This window comes from Desmodus rotundus, chromosome 5 (assembly GCF_022682495.2).
Source record: "Desmodus rotundus isolate HL8 chromosome 5, HLdesRot8A.1, whole genome shotgun sequence".
NCBI lineage: Eukaryota > Metazoa > Chordata > Mammalia > Chiroptera > Phyllostomidae > Desmodus > Desmodus rotundus.
The window spans coordinates 11,915,539-11,937,442 of NC_071391.1; the positions used below are offsets into that span (position 1 = coordinate 11,915,539).

Consider the following 21,904-nt stretch of genomic DNA (forward strand, 5'->3'; position numbering starts at 1 on the left):
GCTATAACTATTCAAAGTAACTCTTTAAACCCATTGATCAATGACTTAAAAGTGAATACAAGATTCCCCTGGGAAGCCAAACGGTACTGTGCCCTGATGTAGAGACCTTTACAGGGCAATCTCTGTGTGTAAAGACCTAATGTAAATGGTCTGAGCTTTGAGTACTGTCATCTACTATTTTATACCTATTGTACTGAAGTTTAAGTTGAACAGAGGTTGAATGATCCATCAACTGGGGAGTAACATTAAACTCATGCACCACTTTACTTTTTGAAAACGAATTTGAAGTATTAAAAATACTAGAAGAATTGGACAAATATCCACGATGCTCTTGGAAATCAATAAGTAAATCTTAGCTATTTTACATTAATTGACATAAATTTGGTATTGATTAACTTCCTGACTGTCTCCTTCACTTCTTTGTTCCTGAGGCTGTAGATCAGTGGGTTCAGCATGGGGATGACCACTGTGTAAAAGACAGAGGCCACCTTGACCATGAGCCAGGAGCTTTTGGAGTTAGGAACACAGTAGAGAAAAAGAATGGTCCCATGGAAGATAGAGATGGCAGTCAAGTGGGATGCACATGTGGAGAAGGCTTTGTGGCGCCCCCCAGTTGAAGGCATCCTCATGACAGTAATGAAAATGAAAATGTAGGAAGTAAGAATGATCACCAAGCTGCTTATCTCATTGAATGTGGCAGAGACTAATAGGATTTTCTGGCTAATATAAGGGTCAGAACATGACACAGAGACAATAGCAGCAGGCTCACAGACAAAGTTATTTATGATATTATCTCCTCTGAAGGTTAGGTGCACTAGAAAGTAGGTAAGGGTCAGGGAACAAGCTATACCCCAAGAGTATGAGGCACCCACCATCAGGGAACAAAGCTTCTGAGACATGACGACTGTGTAGAGAAGGGGGTTACACACCGCCACAAATCGGTCATAGGCCATCACTGCCAACATGAAAGTCTCTGTCACCACAAATATGCAGGCCAAGAAAAACTGCAAGAAGCATCCTGTGAAGGAGATGGTCCTGTCTTCCACAACCAAGTTTTCCAACAGTTTGGGTGTAACCACCGTAGAGTAGCAGAAATCAACAAAGGATAAGTGGCTGAGAAAAAAGTACATGGGGGTGTGGAGTTTGGGGTTGCTCCTGATGGTCATGACCATGCCCAGGTTCCCCAGCACCGTGGCCGTGTAGATGGCTAAGAACAACAGGAACAGAGGCACCTGGAGTTCGGGATACTCTGAGAAGCCCACGAGGATGAAGGTGACCTCATCACTCTGGTTTTCTAGGATCCTGTGGGCAATATAGGGAAGTTGACTCAGAGAAGCCAAATTTGGATAAGGCAGGTTAAAAGGAGCAAATGTTGAAAGACATGAATATACAAACTGTTGTGCAAGTACTTGCTTTCATTTATTTGTTACTTATTTTAAAAGCTAGAATTTGCTGATACCAATATTGTAGAGTAAATTCACAATCTGTGCTGATGGTATAATAGCAGAAGGAGGAACAACATAGTGTTGGATCTGTTTTATTCTAGATGAGACTCAGTATCCTCAGAGACAGTTCGCATCATGCAAAGGATTAGTCTAGCTTTTTGCCTCAACATGAGTTTAGTTAAAATGCTTGTCTTGGAGGAAATACATATTGTAAGGTTCAATAATTTCTTCCCTACCTAACCAGTTTCACAAGAAGTTAGAACTCAAAAGGAAATTCATGGCCTAGCAAAATGGTCATTAAAATTTTTCTTTTTTTCTTTTTTACTATTGTTGCTGTAGCTATTTTTTAACTTCCTTTTCTAGACACTTTCTTATAGTTGGTCACACATTTCTCTCCCCATGTTTTAGATGTTTCCTGAGGAAAAATAATACACTTGATCAGCCATATTTGCCTAATCATTACAAGTTGTAAAAATCTGTTACCCTTTCTTGGTCTATTATAATATCTGGTATTTATAGGGACTTGTGCAGAAATATACTTTTATCTTTATTTTATTTGTATTGTGCTGGAGACCTTTCTACTACATCATCACTACATGGTCAACTTAGTCTACCTGTAACCCTTTAAACATGGGGCACTGCACTTAGGTATCACGGTGTGGCTTTCATTTGGTTAGGCACTGAGAAGTTTTGAAAGACATAAAGATAATCCTTACAATTTCTTCTTCTCTAAGTTTCTTGATCTCTTCCAATAATTTTGTCTCTACTTGACATACTCCTCAAAACTATAGTCATACTATTAACTATGTATTTATCGATAATTATAAGCCTCAGAAATATCAAATTTATTCACATCTCTACCATAATACATGTTTTACTGATTTTCATCAATTACTATTTTATCATTGTCTATTCCACAACAAAATAAAATTCACAAAACCAAAGATGGGACAATAGGACAGACTAGGTACTCAATAACATCTACTGAAGAAATGACATGTGATTATGGGAATAAACACTGGGAATATAATATACTTGTATTGGGGTAAAAGCTCATAAAAATACTAAAGACGTTAGAATTGCCTATTCAGTCAGGCCCACTCTGCAAACTCACAACGCACTGAGACGCACGTCCTGAGTCGTGCAAAACAAGTTGTCACAGTGAAGCCTCTTGGGACCTAGTCTTCCTGAAATAGCAGAACAGAAGGATGTGTGGTCGGGGGAAAGGATACATTTAATATTTTTACTGTCTTGTATTCCTCCAAAATGCCTCAACTACCTTTTTCTGCTATTTAAGCAATTACTCTCAAAGCCACTTCCTGACTACTGACTAAAACCTGAAATGGCACCAGGCATAAAGGGAAGGTCATTCCATGTAGAACTTCAAATTCTATGTCCTGTTATGAGCTGAAGTGAAAATACTCCAGCATTTTCACTCGGATGTTATGCCTTTATCCTCCATGGTCACACATAGCACTTAAAGGTGTCCTGCATATGGAACAATATCATTCACATCTTGCTGTGCCTTTTCTTCTCCAAATGTTCCTTCAAATTCCTTTGATTTTATACTTGTGGTTTGATCTTCCACCACATTTATTATAACTTCCTGAACATGTTTTTCAACTTCACATAAAACTCATCAAATACCAATTCAGTAATTGAGCACATTTTTGCTTACTTTTTCCAAAATATGTATATTTGGTTTTTTATGGCTATTATAACAATGTCTGAGCATTCTAGGTTGAAAGGGAAATTACCACCATCAAAAATAAATACAGTAAAATATCCTTTGGTAGATAATTAGATAACGAAGATTTGGTACATATAGACAGTGGAATACCACTCAGACATGAGAAGGTTCAATACTCCCACTTGTGACAGCATGGATGGATCTTAGAACATCATGTTCAGCAAAATAAGTCAGAGAGAAAAAGTCAAGAACCATATGATTTCACTCATGTGTGGGATATAAACTGAAAGCAACAAATGAACAACCAAGAAAAGCAAACAAATAAAACTCATAGACACAGACAACAGTCCGGCAATCACCCGAGAAGTAGGGGTGGGGAGGCAATAAAGGGTAACGTGGTGCAAATATATAATGAAGGAAGGTGTCTTGACTTTGGGTGGTGGGCACACAGTGCGACGTACAGATGATGTATCATAGAATTTTATACTTGAAACCTATATCATTTTATCAACCAATGTCACCCCAAAAAATTTAACTTAAAGAAGATAAATATAATTTCTGATATGTATTCATCTCATTCTTACCCACATATCTTGTCCACGTGTCTGGCTTTTTACTCTATCTCCTGCCCTCTGTATTTATAGCACCAGACGTGGGGCCAAAGCTCAGAGTCCCCCGTTTAGGCCCATGAAGTGTCCAACACGCCCAGGTGACCGAGAGCTCCAGGCGCTGTGCACTCTCCCTCTCTTCTTTCCAGGGACATCTAGCCTGCAGTGGCTTTCTCACTGCACATCCACTCTTTGCTCAGCTCTGTCACAGGCATGGTGGAAGCTATGAAATAATTATGAAATGTGGGGCTCATCTCAATTTCTTCCCTTCTGAGAATTATTCTGAGGAATAATATATATAATGACAAATGATGTATTACAACATATAATTCTTTTTTCCTATTAAAATTGAAGTTTGTGTGTATAAAGAGAAAGATAAGAATATTGTGATCAACAAAAACTGCGACTTTCCTAGTCAGTGAATCCTAAGTCAGCAAATATTCAAATACTTGCCGTCGGCTAACCAGGCATCCTGGCAGTTACAGGGGCACGTGTTCGCCCTCTGCAAAGCTGGCTGGTGTACATCATTTTCCTTCTGAAGTGAAATAAAGTAAGAGCAAATCAACTCACCTGAGTGTGGACGAATTTGACTTCCTCATTTACTAAAGTTTCTTTGCTAAAATTAATGAACTCCCAAAAAGTTCCTGCTGAGATTTCAGCTTTGAATGTGATATAGTAACAAACCTGTAAAAATATGAATAGGAGTCTACAGTATATTGCAATATTTATGGGAAATTACCTTTTTCTCAAAGCTATTATGAATAAATGTGACAGATAACAGAGAAAAAAGGAGATCAAAAAGCTGAATCTTAACACCAAACTGTGTTGCATATATACGCCACCAAGACGTTAGGGACATTAGCTCCAGAGAATATCATTGAAGTATTGCCTAGGACACCATGGGTAGAGCAATTAGATGAAGTAATGGCTAATGTGATATTTTGTCTGTATGTAATTTCTTCTAAACATTGGGGAATAATTTCATCATCAACATTTCTTAAAACATAAAATCTTTATTATATTTTTTCCATTACCATTTAGTACCTTAAAACCCCCTCCCGCCCCAGCAATCACCACGCTGTTGTCCACGTCCATGAGTCCTTTTTCCTTTTCACTCAATCCCTCCACCAGTTAACACCTGTCCTCTCTTAGCTGTCATCTGCTCTCCATCTATGAGTCTGTCTCTATTCTGCATGTTAGTTCTGTTTGTTCATTAGATTCCACATATGAGTGAAATCATATGGCATTTGTCTTTCTCTGACTGGCTTATTTCACCTTGTGTAATGTTCTCCAGGTCCATCCATACTGTTGCAAAAGTGTAAAATTTTCTTCTTTTTTACAGCTGAGTGGAATTCCATTGTGTAAGTGTCCCATAGTTGTTTTATCCATTCATCTATTGATGGATACTTGGGCTGCTTCCATACCTGGGTGATTGTAAATAATACTGCAATGAACACAGGGGTGCTTATGTTTTTTCAAATTAGTGTTTGGGTTCCTTTGGATATATTCCCAGCAGTGGGATTGCTGGGTCAAAAGACAGTTCCATTTTAAATTTTTTGAGATATCTCCATACTTCTTTCCACAGTGGCTCCTGAGAAAAAATCCTGAAACAATGGAACTTCACAATGTTTCTCTGCATCTCCCATATCCTATGACCAATTCTCATATTTGCATAGAACTCTCCATAAGATCACTTCACTTTCGGTCTCCTCAAAATACTCCACTGTTTTTAAATTATCTCCATGCTTCTCAAAATCCAGAATGTGTTCATATCTAACAGGTTAGTTGAACTTCCTACCCAATAAAAGTAATTATTATAGTAATTAGGCATGCTCTAACCTTGCTAACCAAGAAGAATTTGGTTTAATTCAAGCTTTATTAATTCTTGCCTGTAAATGAGTAGACCATTCATGAAACCTATACAAGTATATAAATATAGCATACTATGAAAAATAGAAAATATAATTCAAAATTGCCTCCCAAATCCAGTATGATGATAAATAGATGATGCATAGGAAGGAAGGGAGGGAGGGAGGGAGGGAGGAAGGGAGGAAGAGAGGAAAGGAGGGAGGGAGGGAGGGAGGGAGGGAGGGAGGGAGGGAGAGGGACAGGTACAGAGACAGATAGCGATACCTCTGAGAATCGGAAGTATACAGTGTATATAGTATCCATGACTAGCTCTATGGATAACTCTCAATTAATGTGATTACAGACAATTTTCTTTTCCTTTCTCTGATCTAAGAATGATCTCCTACATGACACATATTTCAAAAAATATTAGAGAGTTAAGATAAACCTCATATGGATGTCTTACTTTCCAGTCTAGTATCATTTCTTATTACACAAGAGACAGCTTTTTGTTTGTTGGTTTTTTAATTTATTTTAGTTTGACATAATGAGAAAAAATGTTGATTTTAATTTCCATAATATTGCAACTTAGGCTCTCATCTATTTGTGGTCTTATTCTCAAGTGAACTGCACAGTAATTGGTAGATTTTCTCATACAGCCCAGTACAAAATCCCTCTGCAAAAATCGTAGCACAGTATGAATTTCTTTCCCTTACAAGCAATACAAACACATATCCACTAGATGGCAGGGTGATACCATAATTTAAAATAAGACACTAAAATCTCCGTATCAATTGCTTTAAAGAGAGCAACAAACAAAAGAAACAATAAGATGTTCATATTTTGAATATACTCATTCCACATCCTTTTCTTTCAAGGGTAACAGAACAAATGTTCAAAGGCAGTAAATTTCTGACCACATTCAAGCATCAACTCACCTTTAATTCTTATCTTTGTTTTTTCATGTATTAATTTTGAGGTAAGAGTAATGTTGTGTAGCTCTGTTGGCTCTTGGTCACTTAAACAATCACAAGTTTGGGGAATTAAGAGTATTAACAGTTTAGCCCTGGCTGGTGTGGCTCAGTGGTTGAGTGTTGGCCTGTGAACCAAAGGGTCACTGGTTCAATTTGCAGTCAGGGCCCATGCCTCAGTTTCTGGCCAGGTCCCCAGTGGGAAGCAAGCACATAAGAGGCAACCTCACATTGATGTTTCTCTCCTTTTCTTTCTGTCTCCATTCCCCTTTGCCTAAAAATAAACAAATAAAATCTTTAAAATAGTATTAACAGTTTATTTCAATTCACTTATAATAAATAAATGCACAAATAAAATGGAATAATATATACAGATATTACAGATATAAGTATAAAAGTAAAAATCTTCTCAAAAATGCAAATCTTTCTAAAAGCAAAGAACAAACAAAACAAACTAAACAGTGAAAAGCCATTTAGTTATATATATACATTTAAGGGTATAAAATATCATACATATAGCATAAGATATTACAGAATTGAAACAGAACATACTGATTACATTAATAAATTTAATGATAAAGTTAAATCCAACATTGTCCTATATTTATGAGAAACTCAGAGAAGAGGTTCAGTAAAGTTAAAATTAAAGGATAAGTTAGTAACTTCTAAATTAATTGCATTGTTGTCACAGAGTATATTCTGAATGACTGGAGCCAGCTGAAACTTGCCGTGGCTTGCCTCACAACCCAGCAAACGGTCACTGGTGGCAAGCCTTCCACGTGCACTGAAAATAAGTGTGTGCTGGTTTTCTTGGGAGTCCTATTCTGTAAGCGCTAAGGAGGTCAAATACGTTAGATAAGTCACTTAGAACTTCTATGTCCTTCGACATGGTATCTATGCCATCAGAATGGAGGCCAAAGTTTAAAAACTTACACTGGGTGTCTCTTAAATAGCATTAAGTTCAATTTTGCTTATAGTAAAATGCATGGGATTTAATACAAAAGGCAGAAGCACCAATGATGTTTAAACATTTTAATTCATTTAAGCTGCCTGAATGAAGGATGACCTAAAATCATTTCTTCTGGTTTTCTGCTGGGTATAAATGCCACAAACATTCACTTAGTAAACACTTTCCCAAGAATTCCCACGAATAGCCTTTCAAGTAAAATTTCCATAATTTCCAAAAACTAACATAGAAGAGTATTTAAGAGCGCAGGTCCAAAATTCAGTCTATGAGGTTTTAAAAACGTAGTTTGCCTCTCAAGGTGTGAGCTCAAATTCATTCCTTATCCACCCTGTGCTTTACTCTCCTCATGGGAAAACAGGGAAAATAATACAAATTTAATGGGATTTACTGAGCATAAAATAAGTTAATAAATATAAAAATTACAGCAGCGCCTCCTAATTAAGAATATAACCATTGTTACTTACTGATTGTTGTTGTTGTTGTTGTTGTTGTTATTACACTGTCATGTACTTTTTAATACTGAGCTGGATCTTTAAAATGTTTCTTCCATGACTTTAAACTTGAGTTTTGTTAGATACAGGAAAAAAACCAATGGTTACCGGGACAGCAGGGCCTTTGGGGAGCTGGGTGAAAAGGTGAAGGGATTACTCTGGCACTTACACAGCAGTCACTGGCACGTAAAGAACAGCACAGCACAGGGAATGTGGTCAGTAATATTGTAACAACTGTGTGAGGGGCCAGGTGGGTACGAGACTTACCCGGGGCATCTCTTTGTGAATTGTATAAATGTCTCACCACCATGCTTGCCCCTGAAAGTAATATAACATTGAATGGCAACAGTAATTGAAAAAAAAATTAATAAAATATAAAATGCAAATGACCAAAACATTTTGTTTCTTTTCTAAAAGTAAGGATTACAAGATTCTATTGTAAACTGGTGGTATAGTAAGAAGTTGTTTTACACATACACACATAGTTGGATAATCAAAAAACTTGTATTTAAATAATTCTTCCTCATTTGTGAAGTTACTTCAAATTCATTGATCTGATTAGTGCTAAATGTTCTTGCCAAAGACACAAAGCAGTTTCCGTGAGCCACAGAGGGGCGAGGAGGACCCCTCATCAGTGTGAACCCACATCTCGGTTCTCCCTGGGAGGTCCTGGTTCACACCTGCTCTGGTGTGACCACTAATGGTGCTCAGTCTCCCTCAAACTTCTCCCATTTAGATGGCCCTTTATATGTTCACCATACTTGAAGCTGTTTGAAATAATTTCTTCATTCTTGACTGGCATCATTTCCTGCTTCCGCACAAAAGAATTTAAGTCACAGGAAAGCTGGGGTTTTGTCTAACTCAGCACTGCACCCTTGGCTCCTAGAGGAGTATTAGCACTGGACATGCAAAAGGATGGCGCTAGATGAGTGAGTGATTCCCATGGACCTCAAAATGGCTGAGGTCTTCTAGAAATGCATTCTTGCCATTTTAATTAGATACTAGATTCCCATTATTTGTTGTTTTACTGTCTTCATTTCAGGAAACTTGCTGGAGCCTCCAAGCATGGAGAATAGAAAAATGTTACTGAATTTATTCTCTTGGGACTAGGAACCAAAAATAAGGTCAGATCCTCTGCTTTTTATTTTTCTGACTCTGTTACCTAGCTGTTTTGTTGGGGAATTTGATTATCATGATTCATATTACATGCAGTCGGCTAATGAACCAGCCCGTCCTCTTCCACCCTAATCACCTTGCACTCTCAGACCTCTTTTACACCTCCACTGTGACCTGCAGACTAATGACCAACTTGCCAACAGAGGGGAAAGTCATTTCCCACAAAGACTGCATGGCACGGTGTTCCACCACAGACTCCTTTGGGGGAGTCTAGGTCTCCATTCTCACTGAAACGACCTAGGACCACTATGTGGCCACCTACAACGCCCCACTGTGCCATCATCGTGAGCCGGCAAAGGTGTAAGTCCACCCTCATAGTATTGTGCTGGGGCTGGGGGGTGTGCATTCCCAGGTCTATTTCTTCTTACAATTGTCTTACCCTTCTGTGGCCCCAATGGAATAGGTCGCTATTTCTGCACCGTGTACCCTGTGTTGAAACTGGCCTGCCCTGATGCACGCAAAATGGGTTTCTTGGTCAATGCTGACTCCAGCCTCATGGGTCCGGGGATCTTTGCGGTTTTGGCGGCCTATTCTGCAGAATGCCACCACAAAGCACACTCCACAGACAGTTCCCACGTCACAATTGTGATTCTGTTCTTCACACCCGTCACCTTTGTTTACATGAGACCAGCCACAACTTTTCCAAAGTATTTACACTCTTGTGCACAATTATCGTCCCCATGCCTGACCCTCTTATCTACACACTCACAAACATGCAGATGAGAAACACAATCAGGAAAGTTTGGTGCCCTGAAAGGTTTGGGGAAGGGAAGACAATGATTTGAGGGTAATTCATCTTCTGATGCAAATGAGTATCTGCTCCTCACATCCCCTTTCTCTGCTCAACCTCCAGCCAGTGGGAAAGCCAGTCAGAGAGTGTGAAAGCCAAGCCTTAAACAACGACCCGCCCGCCATGGTGCTCCAGTTGCATCTTCCTACATAGATATGCTTCATTCTTCACTGAATTTTAAGTTTTCTGAAAGTAAGGGGCATGCCATTTTTATTTCACTGCTAATTTCCTACTGACAGACCCAGGAAGATGTTGTATATTCCCTTTCACGTTAATCCTTTCACAGATGGGTTCAAGGTGCAGGATTTTCTTAGCTGGCCTTTGAGACATAGTAGAAAGGCAGTGTGGGGCATGAAGCTGAAGCTGGCTCTCTCATGCCTCCCTCTGGACTGGATCTCCTTCCTTCTCTGACTCACTCCCTTTCCCTCACACCTGTTTCCCTGGAAGTACATTTCTCTGGAAGAAAGTATTAGCACAAAAATGTTGCCTTGGGTTGTGTTTTCCAGTGAATCCAAGCCAATTTGTGAATCATTAGGGGAAAGTTACAAATATTCCATAATTATGAAAATTAGGAGGAATATTTTTATAATGGGTTAAACTTTTAAAGAAATCACAACTATCCTCTGATGATAAGAGACTTTATGTTAAATTTTCTATCTTAAAAACAATACATTTGCAAGCAATAAAAACATCTTGAAGGCAAGTAGCATTACTAGTTGAGTCTACCTTGATTCTGTAAGTAATATGATGAGTCCGCATAGTTTGGACGGCAAATAGTTCCTTGCATAGGTTTAATATCAGTCCATGGCCTTCCTGTCAGAACATAATTGGACAAACCAAGCTTTTATTTTGACTATGTCAGAGCTACCTCATTTAAAGGTAAATTTCACTTAATTAGTTATGACAAGCCCATTACAGAAGAATAACTATTTCACTTCACATGCGGAAGAGTGCTTACACACGCCCTCTCAGAAAATTTGGAGTTCACTGAGTCCCAGCCTAAGAAGCAGTAAAACTTTTACTCATTTAAGGGCAGGCAAAAAACTTTAGCACACCAAAAGATCTTGAAGGAAATGCTATCCAGCAGGTACCAAAGGCTAACCTAATGACCTGAGCCAGCCCTGTGACTTGCCCTCAAGGTAGAAAAGATTAACAACATCAATTGAAAAAGTCATGGAAGAATACAAGCAATCACATTTGCAAGCTCCATTCAGAAACTGATTTCCTGGCCTCGCATCCAATAGTTCTAAATTTCTTTACCAAATCATCAGAGAGCCTTGGCGTGGTTGAGAACTGCTACTATTGTGCGTAAGTGGAGAGAACACACAGATCTAAGCAGAAACTCTCAGCGTGAAGCCCACTTCCAGAGTCCATGCCACTTGTTGCTCTGGGAAGGAAGTGGCTCTGGGGTCTGTCTATAAAACGTCATCTCTAATAACACGCATTGGAAGGTAATATGGAGAGAGAGAATACCTGAATGGAATTGCATTTGAACTATATTTAAGCTCAATTGCATATTTAAAAATCCAACTCCAGATGTAAAAATTTTAACTAAGTAACATTTAAATAATGATTTAACACAAAATCAGAATACAAGAAAAAAAATCTTTTTGGCAAAACACCTTCAAGGATTTCCTCAGTCAAATAAGTTTCCTAAGAAGGAAAAGTTCCTCGTGTTCAAGGAAAGACAGTGGACAATCTTTAAAGACTCTTCTAGGGAGGGAAAAAAAGCGCAATCCTTTGATGGAATTTAATGCAATGAAGAACATCTTTGGGGAATGGAATTCACTCACATGTTTTGCCTAAAACTTTTAACCAGATATTCCTCCATTGTATCTAGTCTGAAAATCTCATCCAGTTCTTCCTCCTACTTTTTCTTCTCTATATGTCACTATCAAGAGTAAAATCTTTGATCTGATTTGTATGAAGACTTTTCCCTGGCTGGCAAGCTTGAAATAAAACTTTGATAGCTACCACCAATTTATTTGAGATTTATTTTTACCTACCTATTCAACTTCTTCTCTAGGTTACAGTTTGATGATTAGACAAATTTAATTCTGAGAGTTTCAGTTTATCCATTTGTAAAATGAAGCAGATAATTAGATCATTAATTCAGAACTAAAGTTTATACAGCTTTTTAAGGAAAAAATTCTCACAAATCCAAGCATTGATTAAAATCATATTTTATTATAATGTTACTTAGACATGATGGATATGTCACAAAAACTGTATGCTTATATGTATAATATGAAAATATTTAAAGTACAAATTGAAATATTCATGTTAAAAATTTTAGTTCAACTATTTCACAAAATTAATTTGCCAATATTAAAAACTAACAACGATAAAATTATTTTGAGCAGTTTCTATTTGAAGAACAATACTCTTTTCCATTTACCCTCAAAATTACCTTATGAGATAGCTACTATCATCTCTTTTTGATAGAGGAAGAAAAAGAAGAGAAAGCAAAATTGCCTTTCTAGGGCCCCTCAGCTACGATGTTCATTCATCTGCATGTTTAGTCTTCGTTCAACTGTGCCAACTTCGTATTTTTTATTTTGAACAAAATGAGAAACCTTTTCACTACAATTGCCATCTTTGTTATTACTTTATAATAATTCAATAATTTATAATAAACAATTATGTGATTGGGTGATAAATTTAAGGCTTTAACCAAAGCAAAGTGTTTTTAAAAATAAAACATTTGTTAATAATTTATTCATTGCTTCAAAACTATCTTTGAAAACTGATAGGTATCATGGTGTACATTGCATAATAACTTCACTAAAAATTCAGTTACCAACTGCTCTAATAACAAGTCTCTTAAATTTCTAATATATCCACAAACATGCACTGTTTCAGGATGTCTCCAATTACATCTCTCTATTTGAACTTCTCTATAATTTTTCATTAGACACTATGTCTAAACTAAGCCACATTTGAGTACAAAAGTGAGGGTCTACTTAGAATGATACTGAAATACTAGGCATGAATGGGATTGTGCCAGAGGAGTAGGATGTCTGGCTACTTTTAAATGTCTGAGAAGAATGGATGGCCTAGGGAAATGATGGCCTAGTGGCAGTGACATTGTGGCTTAGTTTGGACAATAAATTATATGACTACTTTATCTATAATCAATATCACCATTTCATTACCATGTAAATGAGAATTTTATAACAGATTTTTATATAGTTATTAAAATTTTGTAATTTTTAAAATGATTTTATGAAAATCACTTTAGAAAATCTCTTCCAGTTTTTATATAACCATATTTTTACATAAATTATATTTTTTCTACAATTTTTTTGTGCTGTTTTCATCATCTTTTATTCACCCCTATACCCTCTTCCACCTCCACCCATCCCCCAACCCCTGCCATTACTACATTGCTGTCCATGTCTCTTTTTTTCCTTTGTTGCTCAATCCCTCCACCCCCTCTCCAACCTGCCCAGAGCTGTCAGCCTGCTCTCCATCTATGAATCTGCCTCTATTTTGATTTTTAGTTCATTTTGTTCATTAGCTTCCACACATGAGTGAAATCATATGGTACTTGTCTTTCTCTGGCTGGCTTATTTCACTTAGCATAATGATATATGCACCCCTATATTCACTGCAGCATTATTTATAATATCCAAGATTTGAAAATAGCCCAAGAGTCCATAAGGATAGGAGTGGATAAAACTATTGTACATTTACAGAATGGAATACTACTCAGCTATAAAAAAGAAGGGGGAAGAAGAGGAGGAGGAAAAAATGGTTCTAAATTTCTGATGCTTCTTTTGGATGAGAATGCAGGGAGGACAACAAGGTCGTATGGACTCCCTGCGTCTAGCATGGTCTGTATGACAATGCTTATGTACATTTGGACATCCATTCACGGGACCAAAGTGCAGAGAGATTAAAATGGTGACCCCCGTTAGCAACACTCGGAACTCTAAAGGAAAAATATCATAACAGAACTTGCACAAGGCAATGATGACTCCAATTATTAGGGGAGGATGTAAATAAGAAACAGATCAATAAATAAAGAAGAAAGTATGTTATAGTAAATTTTAATGTTAATGAAATGACACTGGTGTCGTGGTTATTTTTCTTACAGCAAAGTTCCTGGTTTAATAAACATAAGTGGATCAAATATATCGCTTGAACCGGGTCTGTAGTGAGGACTGAAAATGCTTTCAGATGATTTGCCTTCCAATCAAAAATGCTTTCTGGCACCACACTTTCCTCAAAGCACTCTTCATCTCCATGTTTCTAAGTGTGTAGATCAGAGGATTGAACATGGGCGCAATGATGGTGTAGAAAAGAGCAAGCACTTTATCCTCTGGAAAAGTTGTGGCTGGTCTAATGTAAATGAAGAGGGCAGGCCCCAAAAACAGGACCACAACTGTAATGTGAGAACTGCAGGTGGAAAGAGCTTTGGCACGGCTCTCTGCAGGGGAAGCCCTGATGGTGTACAGTATCAGAAGATAAGACACCATCAAAATCACAAATGTCACCAAAGCAATCAGACCTGAATTGACAATTACCAAGAGACCGATTCTGGAGGTGTCGGTGCAAGCCAATTGCAGCAAGGGATACACATCACAGAAGTAGTGATCGATCTCATTGGGGCCACAGAAGGGCAGAAAGATAGTGAGAAGAAACTGACTGGCAGAGTGTACAAATCCCCCGGTGCAACAAGCTACAATGATGGCGTTACACCTTCGCCTGCTCATGATGATGGTGTAGTGCAGGGGCTTGCAGATGGCCACATAGCGGTCATAGGCCATCCCTGTGAGGATGAAGATTTCAATGCCTCCAAGGAAGTGAAGGATAAATAGCTGTGTCATGCAGTTATTATAAGAAATGGTCTTCCTTTCTGCCAGTAAATCAGTCATTAGTTTGGGCATCACTGTTGATGTGTAGCAGAGGTCGGACAGGGAGAGGTAATTAAGGAAGAAATACATGGGCTGGTCAACTAGCGGACTGCATGTGATAGAAATCATTATAAGCAAACTTCCCATCCAAATAGCAACATAGCAAAATAAAAACAACACAAAGCAGAGGATTTCAATGTTCCTGTTTTGAGATAGTCCTAAGAGAAAAAACACAGTGACATTACTTCCACTTTCCATGGTCCAGTGCAGTAAAAATGCATTAACACGTCCCTGAAAAGACATAATGCGTAAGTCAATGTCAGCAATGTTCATGGATAAGATTGGTGATAACACTATAATATAATGAAACTGTGTTTAATGGGCATGATCCCAGTGTTCCAGAAAATAAAAATCCAATAGTATTTTTCCTCATTAGTCTTGTGATGATTTCCATAGGTCAGCCTTTCAGAACATTATGTTCAATCATGATATTAATAAAAATGAATGCATTCAATCAATTCACAATGTTCTAAAACTATTATTAGTTGCCAAATATTTTCCAAGTCTAACGTAACATACACCTAAGCCCTTGTATGTATAGAGAAAGGACATACTCTACATCCTTTGAAACTCAGATTTGTTGAAGATGCAAGTCCAAGTCGTACAACGTTTTGTTTAATGGTATAGAAGCAAACGCAAAGCTTAACAGTGGTCACTAGTGGGATCCATGCTCCTCAAAGTAATTTAGCACGATGTAGAAAACAAAATTAAAGACTTATACACTGATATACCTATATTTACATGGTGGAAGATAAAAACTCTCTGCAAGAGGCCTATGCAATTAGTTCAAATCATTTTTGTTTACTTTTTTCTTAGTGGTTTGTGAAGATGAAATGCTGATATTTCATAATGGAAGCATACTTCTTTTTACAGACTTCAAATAACCATATACGTAAAAGAACCACAGAACAAAGCGACAGTTAAAATGTTTGAAAAGGACCAGGCAGCACTTGTTGCACGGTTTTGCTCTGGACTCGGGGTACCAAACTTGGAAAGTGAATTTGTTCTCAGTGGTTTGGATCAAAGTATGAATTTCCAGTCTGTATTTGTCCAACTGATGTTTTTTCCCAAAACCTATAAAGAACCCTGACACTGAATAATTCATTTTTTAAAAAGTTTATGGGAAGTTTGTGGGAAAGGTTCATATGAAGACAAACAGTTGGGACCTATAGGTTCTATTACTAATTATACCAGTGCACGAATTTGGGCATCAATCACTTTATTTCTTTGAATTTAAGTTATCTCACTTGGGAAATGAGGAAATTTGTTAGAAAGTGAAACTGAAACAAATCATTAAATGATCATTAAATTTCTCACCATAGAAGTATTCATTGCTGATTGTATTATCTTGGCGTTACTGTTACCAAATCAGTAATCTAAAGTTGCCAATAATAAAGTCCAGTGGATACGACCCCCATAGAGACAATGACATTTCAAAATCATAAAATTATTTTGAACAGGAAAGAAACTTGAGATCTACTAGTTCCAAATTTTAACAAAAAGTATATAGAAAATACATAGGATAATAAGGGTAGTTTGAATCTCTTCAATATTTAGCAATTATATTAAACCATGATTTCATATATGGAAATGTAGGCAGTTCAGTAGAGGTTGACCATACCTTCTGCTTAGTTTCAGTCAATGCCAATGAAAAAAATAACATAGAACAAGTAACCACATGGTGCAATGCTCTTTACTAAAAATTTTGACCCCAAACTGTATCATTAATATACATCCCTTTCTCTTAAAATTTGTGCTATACCTTCTGCCTTAACCTTGTAGCTATATTTTCTTATTAATTCTTGAACTCTCATCACTCTTTTATGGATTAAATTAACTGTGTCACCTTCCAATTAAAAATTATTTGGCATGGAGCTTTAAAACAAATGAAATTATTTCTATGGTGCAATTTTAAGATTTAGAATTAGCTTATAGAAGAGCCATTTAAAAGTAAGTTTTCATGACTCCAAATATACCATGTAAAGATTTCCTTACTTATAAATAAATGCTATTTTTAGAATAATACATAAAATCCTGGTTTAAAATTTACTCTTAAAGTAATTGTTCATTTGAATGGACAGAAATACAAACCATTGTTTTAATTATGTGCATGGAAGTAACAACCACTTGAATTGCTGTGCCCTCCCCCTCCCCTGAAAATAAACAAGAAAACATTGGTTCATACATAAAATTAGGCTTCTGAAGAAACTAAGCTTGTTAGAATATTCAGGCAAAGACAATCATTCTATCTTTACTTGAAACAAAATTGATTTTCCTGCTAACTAAACATGGTTTGATCTAATCAAACAATTTTGCTAAATATCTGTTGAATCTTTCATTTTCTCCCTTCTCAAGGCCACAGAAAATGCTTTTTTCCCCTTCTTAGCAATCTCTTTTCCTTTCCACTTCCCCACACCCATGGGCTCCACCATGTGTAAACTACCACCTATATTTCTGGCTTCTCAATCCTAGAATCTGAGAAGATCTCCAGTTTCTATTCTGGACTCCCAGGTGTATGTCTAAGTGTGAACTCGCAACTTTATGCCCTTCAACACTTTTCTTTATCTAAAATGTAGAGAAACAACTCTTCCCCTAAATAAATCAAAGTTATGAGTTTCAATTTAAAATTGGATGATGAATTTAAAAAATTAAAACTTTATGCAAACACATATGGTATTAAGTTCAGTTTGAACCACAGACAAGAGTAATAATAGTACCTCAGACTCTTCTAAGGCTTAGAGAGATAAAATTCAGGTGAGGCTCCTCGGATAAAGTAGTTAGAGAACACCTAACTGGTGTTTAGCAAATCAGAACTTGAAACCAGAGTTCTCTGACTAGAGCCTGAGTTCTTACATTTAAAAAAAAAAAAAAATGTAGCCAAAGCAACAGATTTATGTTAACAATCCCACTTTTTCCCTTAATTATTACCTGAATTTTTTTACTTAATTATTTCATGTAAAACCAGATGACCTCTAAAGTTATGGTCCTTGAACCATTTCAGGCATTCTTATTTTGACACGCAGATGATAAAATGAGATAATAAATTAAGCCAAACTCTCTAAGTCTACACAAGAAAAGGCGCATACTCAGACAAAACTACACAATCAGTCCCTCTCCTCTACCTATGTAACTCGTTCGTACAGAGTAAAACCATTGTGTTCACAAACGCGAACACCGTGCCCTGAATCTCCTTCTGCTCGTAGACACGAAGGATGCACTCCGGCTGCAAAGAGTTCCTCTGTGAGAGCAACAGCTAGAAAAAAGAGACAGAGAGAGACTGGGATTTATTCTCTGCTACAGGCAGCTCTTTAGTTCACTTTCGGGGCTTGTATGCGCTTCTTCTAGGGTTTCAATCATTTAAATGAAGAAATCTGTCCCCTTCGCAGGAGGGTGGCTGGAGGGGAGCAGATGAGGGAGCAAGGGAGCGGGGCTGGGGAATGCTCTGGAGGACTGGCAGACCTGGGCTGAGAGGGCGCGGATCCATTAGGCTCTTCCTCCCTTCCCCAGTCCTCTCTTCTCGCCAGGTGCGCCCCGGCCCCGCCATTGGGGCGCAAAGACAGCGGGACCTTCAGTCTGGGGGAGACGATTTCAGCTCAACCTGGGACAACACCGATTCAGGTGTTACACGACTACAGCAGGAAGACCAAGGACATCCCGGTTTATGGATGTGAAAGATCCGATGAGCAAAGTACATATGTCCCCCTCTACCTTCAGAGTAACCGATGGTGACCTAGCCTGTACCAGTAAGAAGCTGGCGAACCATGGGGTCGCGAAGGCGACCATAAACATTTTGAAAGCCAGTGGAAGTATTTGCTTTGCAGTTCCTGGCCCCTTAATGCCGGACCCTTCCACGCAACCAAAGAACCAGCTTAATCCTGTTAGTTCGTTGCAGGAATTGGCTACTCATCATGGTTGGAGACGTCCTGAATCTCCCCTTTCCCAGGTGGGAGGGCCTGCGCATAAGAGAGAATGAACCACAATTTGCAGGCTGGAGTAACTTATGGAAACGGGAAAAGGAGGCATCAAAAAACAAGAAAAGAGAAATGCCGCTGAGTAATTTTTTAACAAATTCAGTAACACTTCTGCAGAGAACCACGTTTCTTTAGCAAATGTGGTGGGACGTCCTTCAGGATGTATTTGGCATTCCCGGAGGAGTTCTGATGAAAAGATCAACCTACTGAAAAGAAGCCTCCTCAGTATCCCAAATACATGTTCCATCCAACTGCTTAGTGAAATCGCCAAGGAGCAAGGTTTTAATAGAACATATTTGGACATAGAAGAACTGAGCGCCAACGGACAGTATCGGTGTCTCACCGAAGTGCCCACCAGTCCCATCATAAGCTGTCACGGCCCAGGGATCTCCTGCAGCAATGCCCAGAGTGATGCTGCCCACAATGCTTTGCAGTATTTAAATAGCAGAGGGTCCATCAAGGAACATGTATAAAGGACAGGTTGACAAAGTCAAAGACGGTAGGATGGAGGGTGGGAAGTGGGGGCGGGTGGGGGCGGGGGTTGTGGTGGGGTGAACATGGAGATAACTCTACTTGAACAATAAAAAAAAATTTTAAATAAAGAAAGATAATAGCAGAGAGTAAACTTGGAGCAACTTAGAAAACCTTCCAGCTTCACATGAAAAGTTCCTCTTTCACCCTTTCCCTAATAAAATGTTTAATGTCTGAGTGTATCTGTTGTTCCTAAATTTTTCATAGATTCCATCAACACTCCAGGTTTAATTATCACCTAATTGTTATTAAACTCTTTTTAATGGCTTCAACTTTGTATTGCATATTGTATTGATAAACTTTGTACCATAGGCAGCGTGTAGCGCCCTTTGACAATGCAGTGCACGTAGAAGGAAGAAACTGCGTGTTTATCAATGATGATGAAATAAAACCGCTGTTAACAAGTCTTTCTTACTGGTGCTTAACCTCTTTGTGCGAGGCATTGCAAAGGGAATTCGAAGGTAGCCCCTCAGGATCAGTGTTGAGGAATTCGCTTACAGGCTTTTACTGAATGTGACTATTCAATGTCAGGGAACACGATTGGTCTGCTGTGTATTTGAATCTATGTAATAAAGAGCAGTTGTTACAATGGGTTCTATTCATTAAAGTGGTACTGACTTGAAAAAAGTGATCAGTCTAGAAGTTTTATAAGACATGTTTCCATTAAGATTTTCCATAACCCTTGGACTCTACAATTGTTTAAAAATTGGAAAAACCTTGAATGTAATGAAACGAAATTGATTAGGTTAATTAATATTCCTAAATATAGGGATATGGCCTCAGTACATTATTTAACTACGCTCTCAGTTGGTCTAATAATTCTCACATTAGCTTCCAATTTGAGCATTCCTGTGTACCTAGCACTCTTCTAAGCACTTTGTAGACATAAACTTTTTAAATCCTCACAACACTAGGAGTAAATACTAATAGTAAACTTACTTCATAGAAAAGTGAGTCATAGAGCTATTTATTAGGCCAGGACCATTGACCTAAGAAGTCATAGTGTCAAGATCAAAAACCACACAACTCTCGCTTAGCAATACACTTAGTAAAATGTTATACCCTTAGCACAGTTCCTGATGCATAGACTGTACTCAATAAATATGTGATACCATTAGCATTTAAAACAGAGGGTCTCGGTGACCCCAATATTGCACTCTTTAACCTATGCCAAAGTAAATTATATACATTATTAATTTGCATGATCCTAAATTCCTCAATGACAGAGAGACTGTCTTACATTCTGCTTGGAAATATGAGGACGCACTTCCACAAAGTTAATTTTGAATTCTGGCCTATGTGAGTTTTGGCAAGTACTGTTTTTTCTCAGATCATCATATTGCTGATGAGTCCATCGATCTCCCAACACTGTTGTGACAATTAACTAGAAAAAGTGTATGTCACCCAGTACCTGGCAGGGGCTCAATAAATATTTACAATTATTTTACCTTTGTTCTATTTCTTGTCAAATGCAGGCTATCATTCATTTAACTAGTGATCAGTCAGTAGGCTGCCATTCAGTTAGCCAATAATCAATAAATGTTGAAGTTATTAGCATAAATAACTTCAATGATTTAAAGAGTATATAAGTAAAATATTTACTAATTAAAATTATCATCACAATTTTACAGGCAACAAGGGCAGGCAACACAGTAAACAGAGACAGAGTAAACAAAGACTCAAGGTTTTAGATACTTCTATTTGATTTTATAGTGACCCGCAGAGACTTTGGTTAATTCTTGGGCCAACTTTTGTCTTGGAGGAGAAGGGAATAGTGGTCATGGTAATGCTTACAACAGGGAGCTCATTTTTCCTCTCATTTTGGGTTTTCTCACTTTCTTGGTAACCTGTGAATCACTTTTATTCTTAATCAATGCTTTGTCGATTTTTTTACCAAAAGTTTCAATAATGACTTCTTCCTGTTTGAAATTCACTATCCAGCTAAGCATCAATTACCTGCCACTGTCTCCCTGTCCCTTTAGATCGTCCTATCACACCCTCAGTGGGAAAATTCTTGAATTTAGCACTGACATAACCTCAAACCATAGTCTATTAAATTCAGAGAAGATGGTATTTAACTTTAACTGCGGCCAATCTGCTATCTATACAGTAAAGACAAATATATATCAACTGACATCACACATTCAGGCAGGATCATGGAAAGGAAGGAGAAACAATTCACCAAATGTGCTCTTCCATTTCAATTGTTATCAATTGATTCCTGTTCCTTGCTTTCAGTGTTTGCTCTCTTTCCTCATTAGAATTCCGGTCATTTAACTGCTGTTCATAGTCTATCATTTCAGCTTCGTGAATTCATATTTCACTCAGAACAGTTCATTAGCCATTCAAGTGGGGGAAAAAAAAAAAAAAACCTGTATCATTTCAGAGACAACTGACACCTGTTACTCAACCAATGTTCACATGAGCAATGAGCAGTCACGTGCTCAGAGGCAGAGTTTAAAGGCAAGTAGAATGATTTTAATACCCAAACAAGTCA

The 21,904-nt window shown here is 37.8% G+C and overlaps 2 protein-coding genes and 1 pseudogene across 2 annotated transcripts; 1 reads left to right on the plus strand and 2 right to left on the minus strand.

Annotated features, from left to right (window-relative positions):
* Window positions 1-351: 351 nt before the first annotated feature.
* LOC112302698 (olfactory receptor 5D13) lies at window positions 352-4,448 on the minus strand. Its single transcript, XM_045193605.2, has 2 exons — window positions 4,314-4,448; window positions 352-1,302 (listed from the first exon to the last, which is right to left on the minus strand). The coding sequence occupies exons 1-2, from the start codon at window positions 4,340-4,342 to the stop codon at window positions 357-359; spliced, it is 975 nt and encodes a 324-aa protein (XP_045049540.2). The 5' UTR covers window positions 4,343-4,448; the 3' UTR covers window positions 352-356.
* A 9,084-nt stretch (window positions 4,449-13,532) lies between these two features.
* Window positions 13,533-15,479, minus strand: OR4P4 (olfactory receptor family 4 subfamily P member 4). The gene has a single exon (XM_024552100.3). The coding sequence runs from the start codon at window positions 15,176-15,178 to the stop codon at window positions 14,165-14,167; it is 1,014 nt and encodes a 337-aa protein (XP_024407868.2). The 5' UTR covers window positions 15,179-15,479; the 3' UTR covers window positions 13,533-14,164.
* A 351-nt stretch (window positions 15,480-15,830) lies between these two features.
* LOC112322126 (interferon-inducible double-stranded RNA-dependent protein kinase activator A pseudogene) lies at window positions 15,831-19,349 on the plus strand (annotated as a pseudogene).
* Window positions 19,350-21,904: the final 2,555 nt, after the last annotated feature.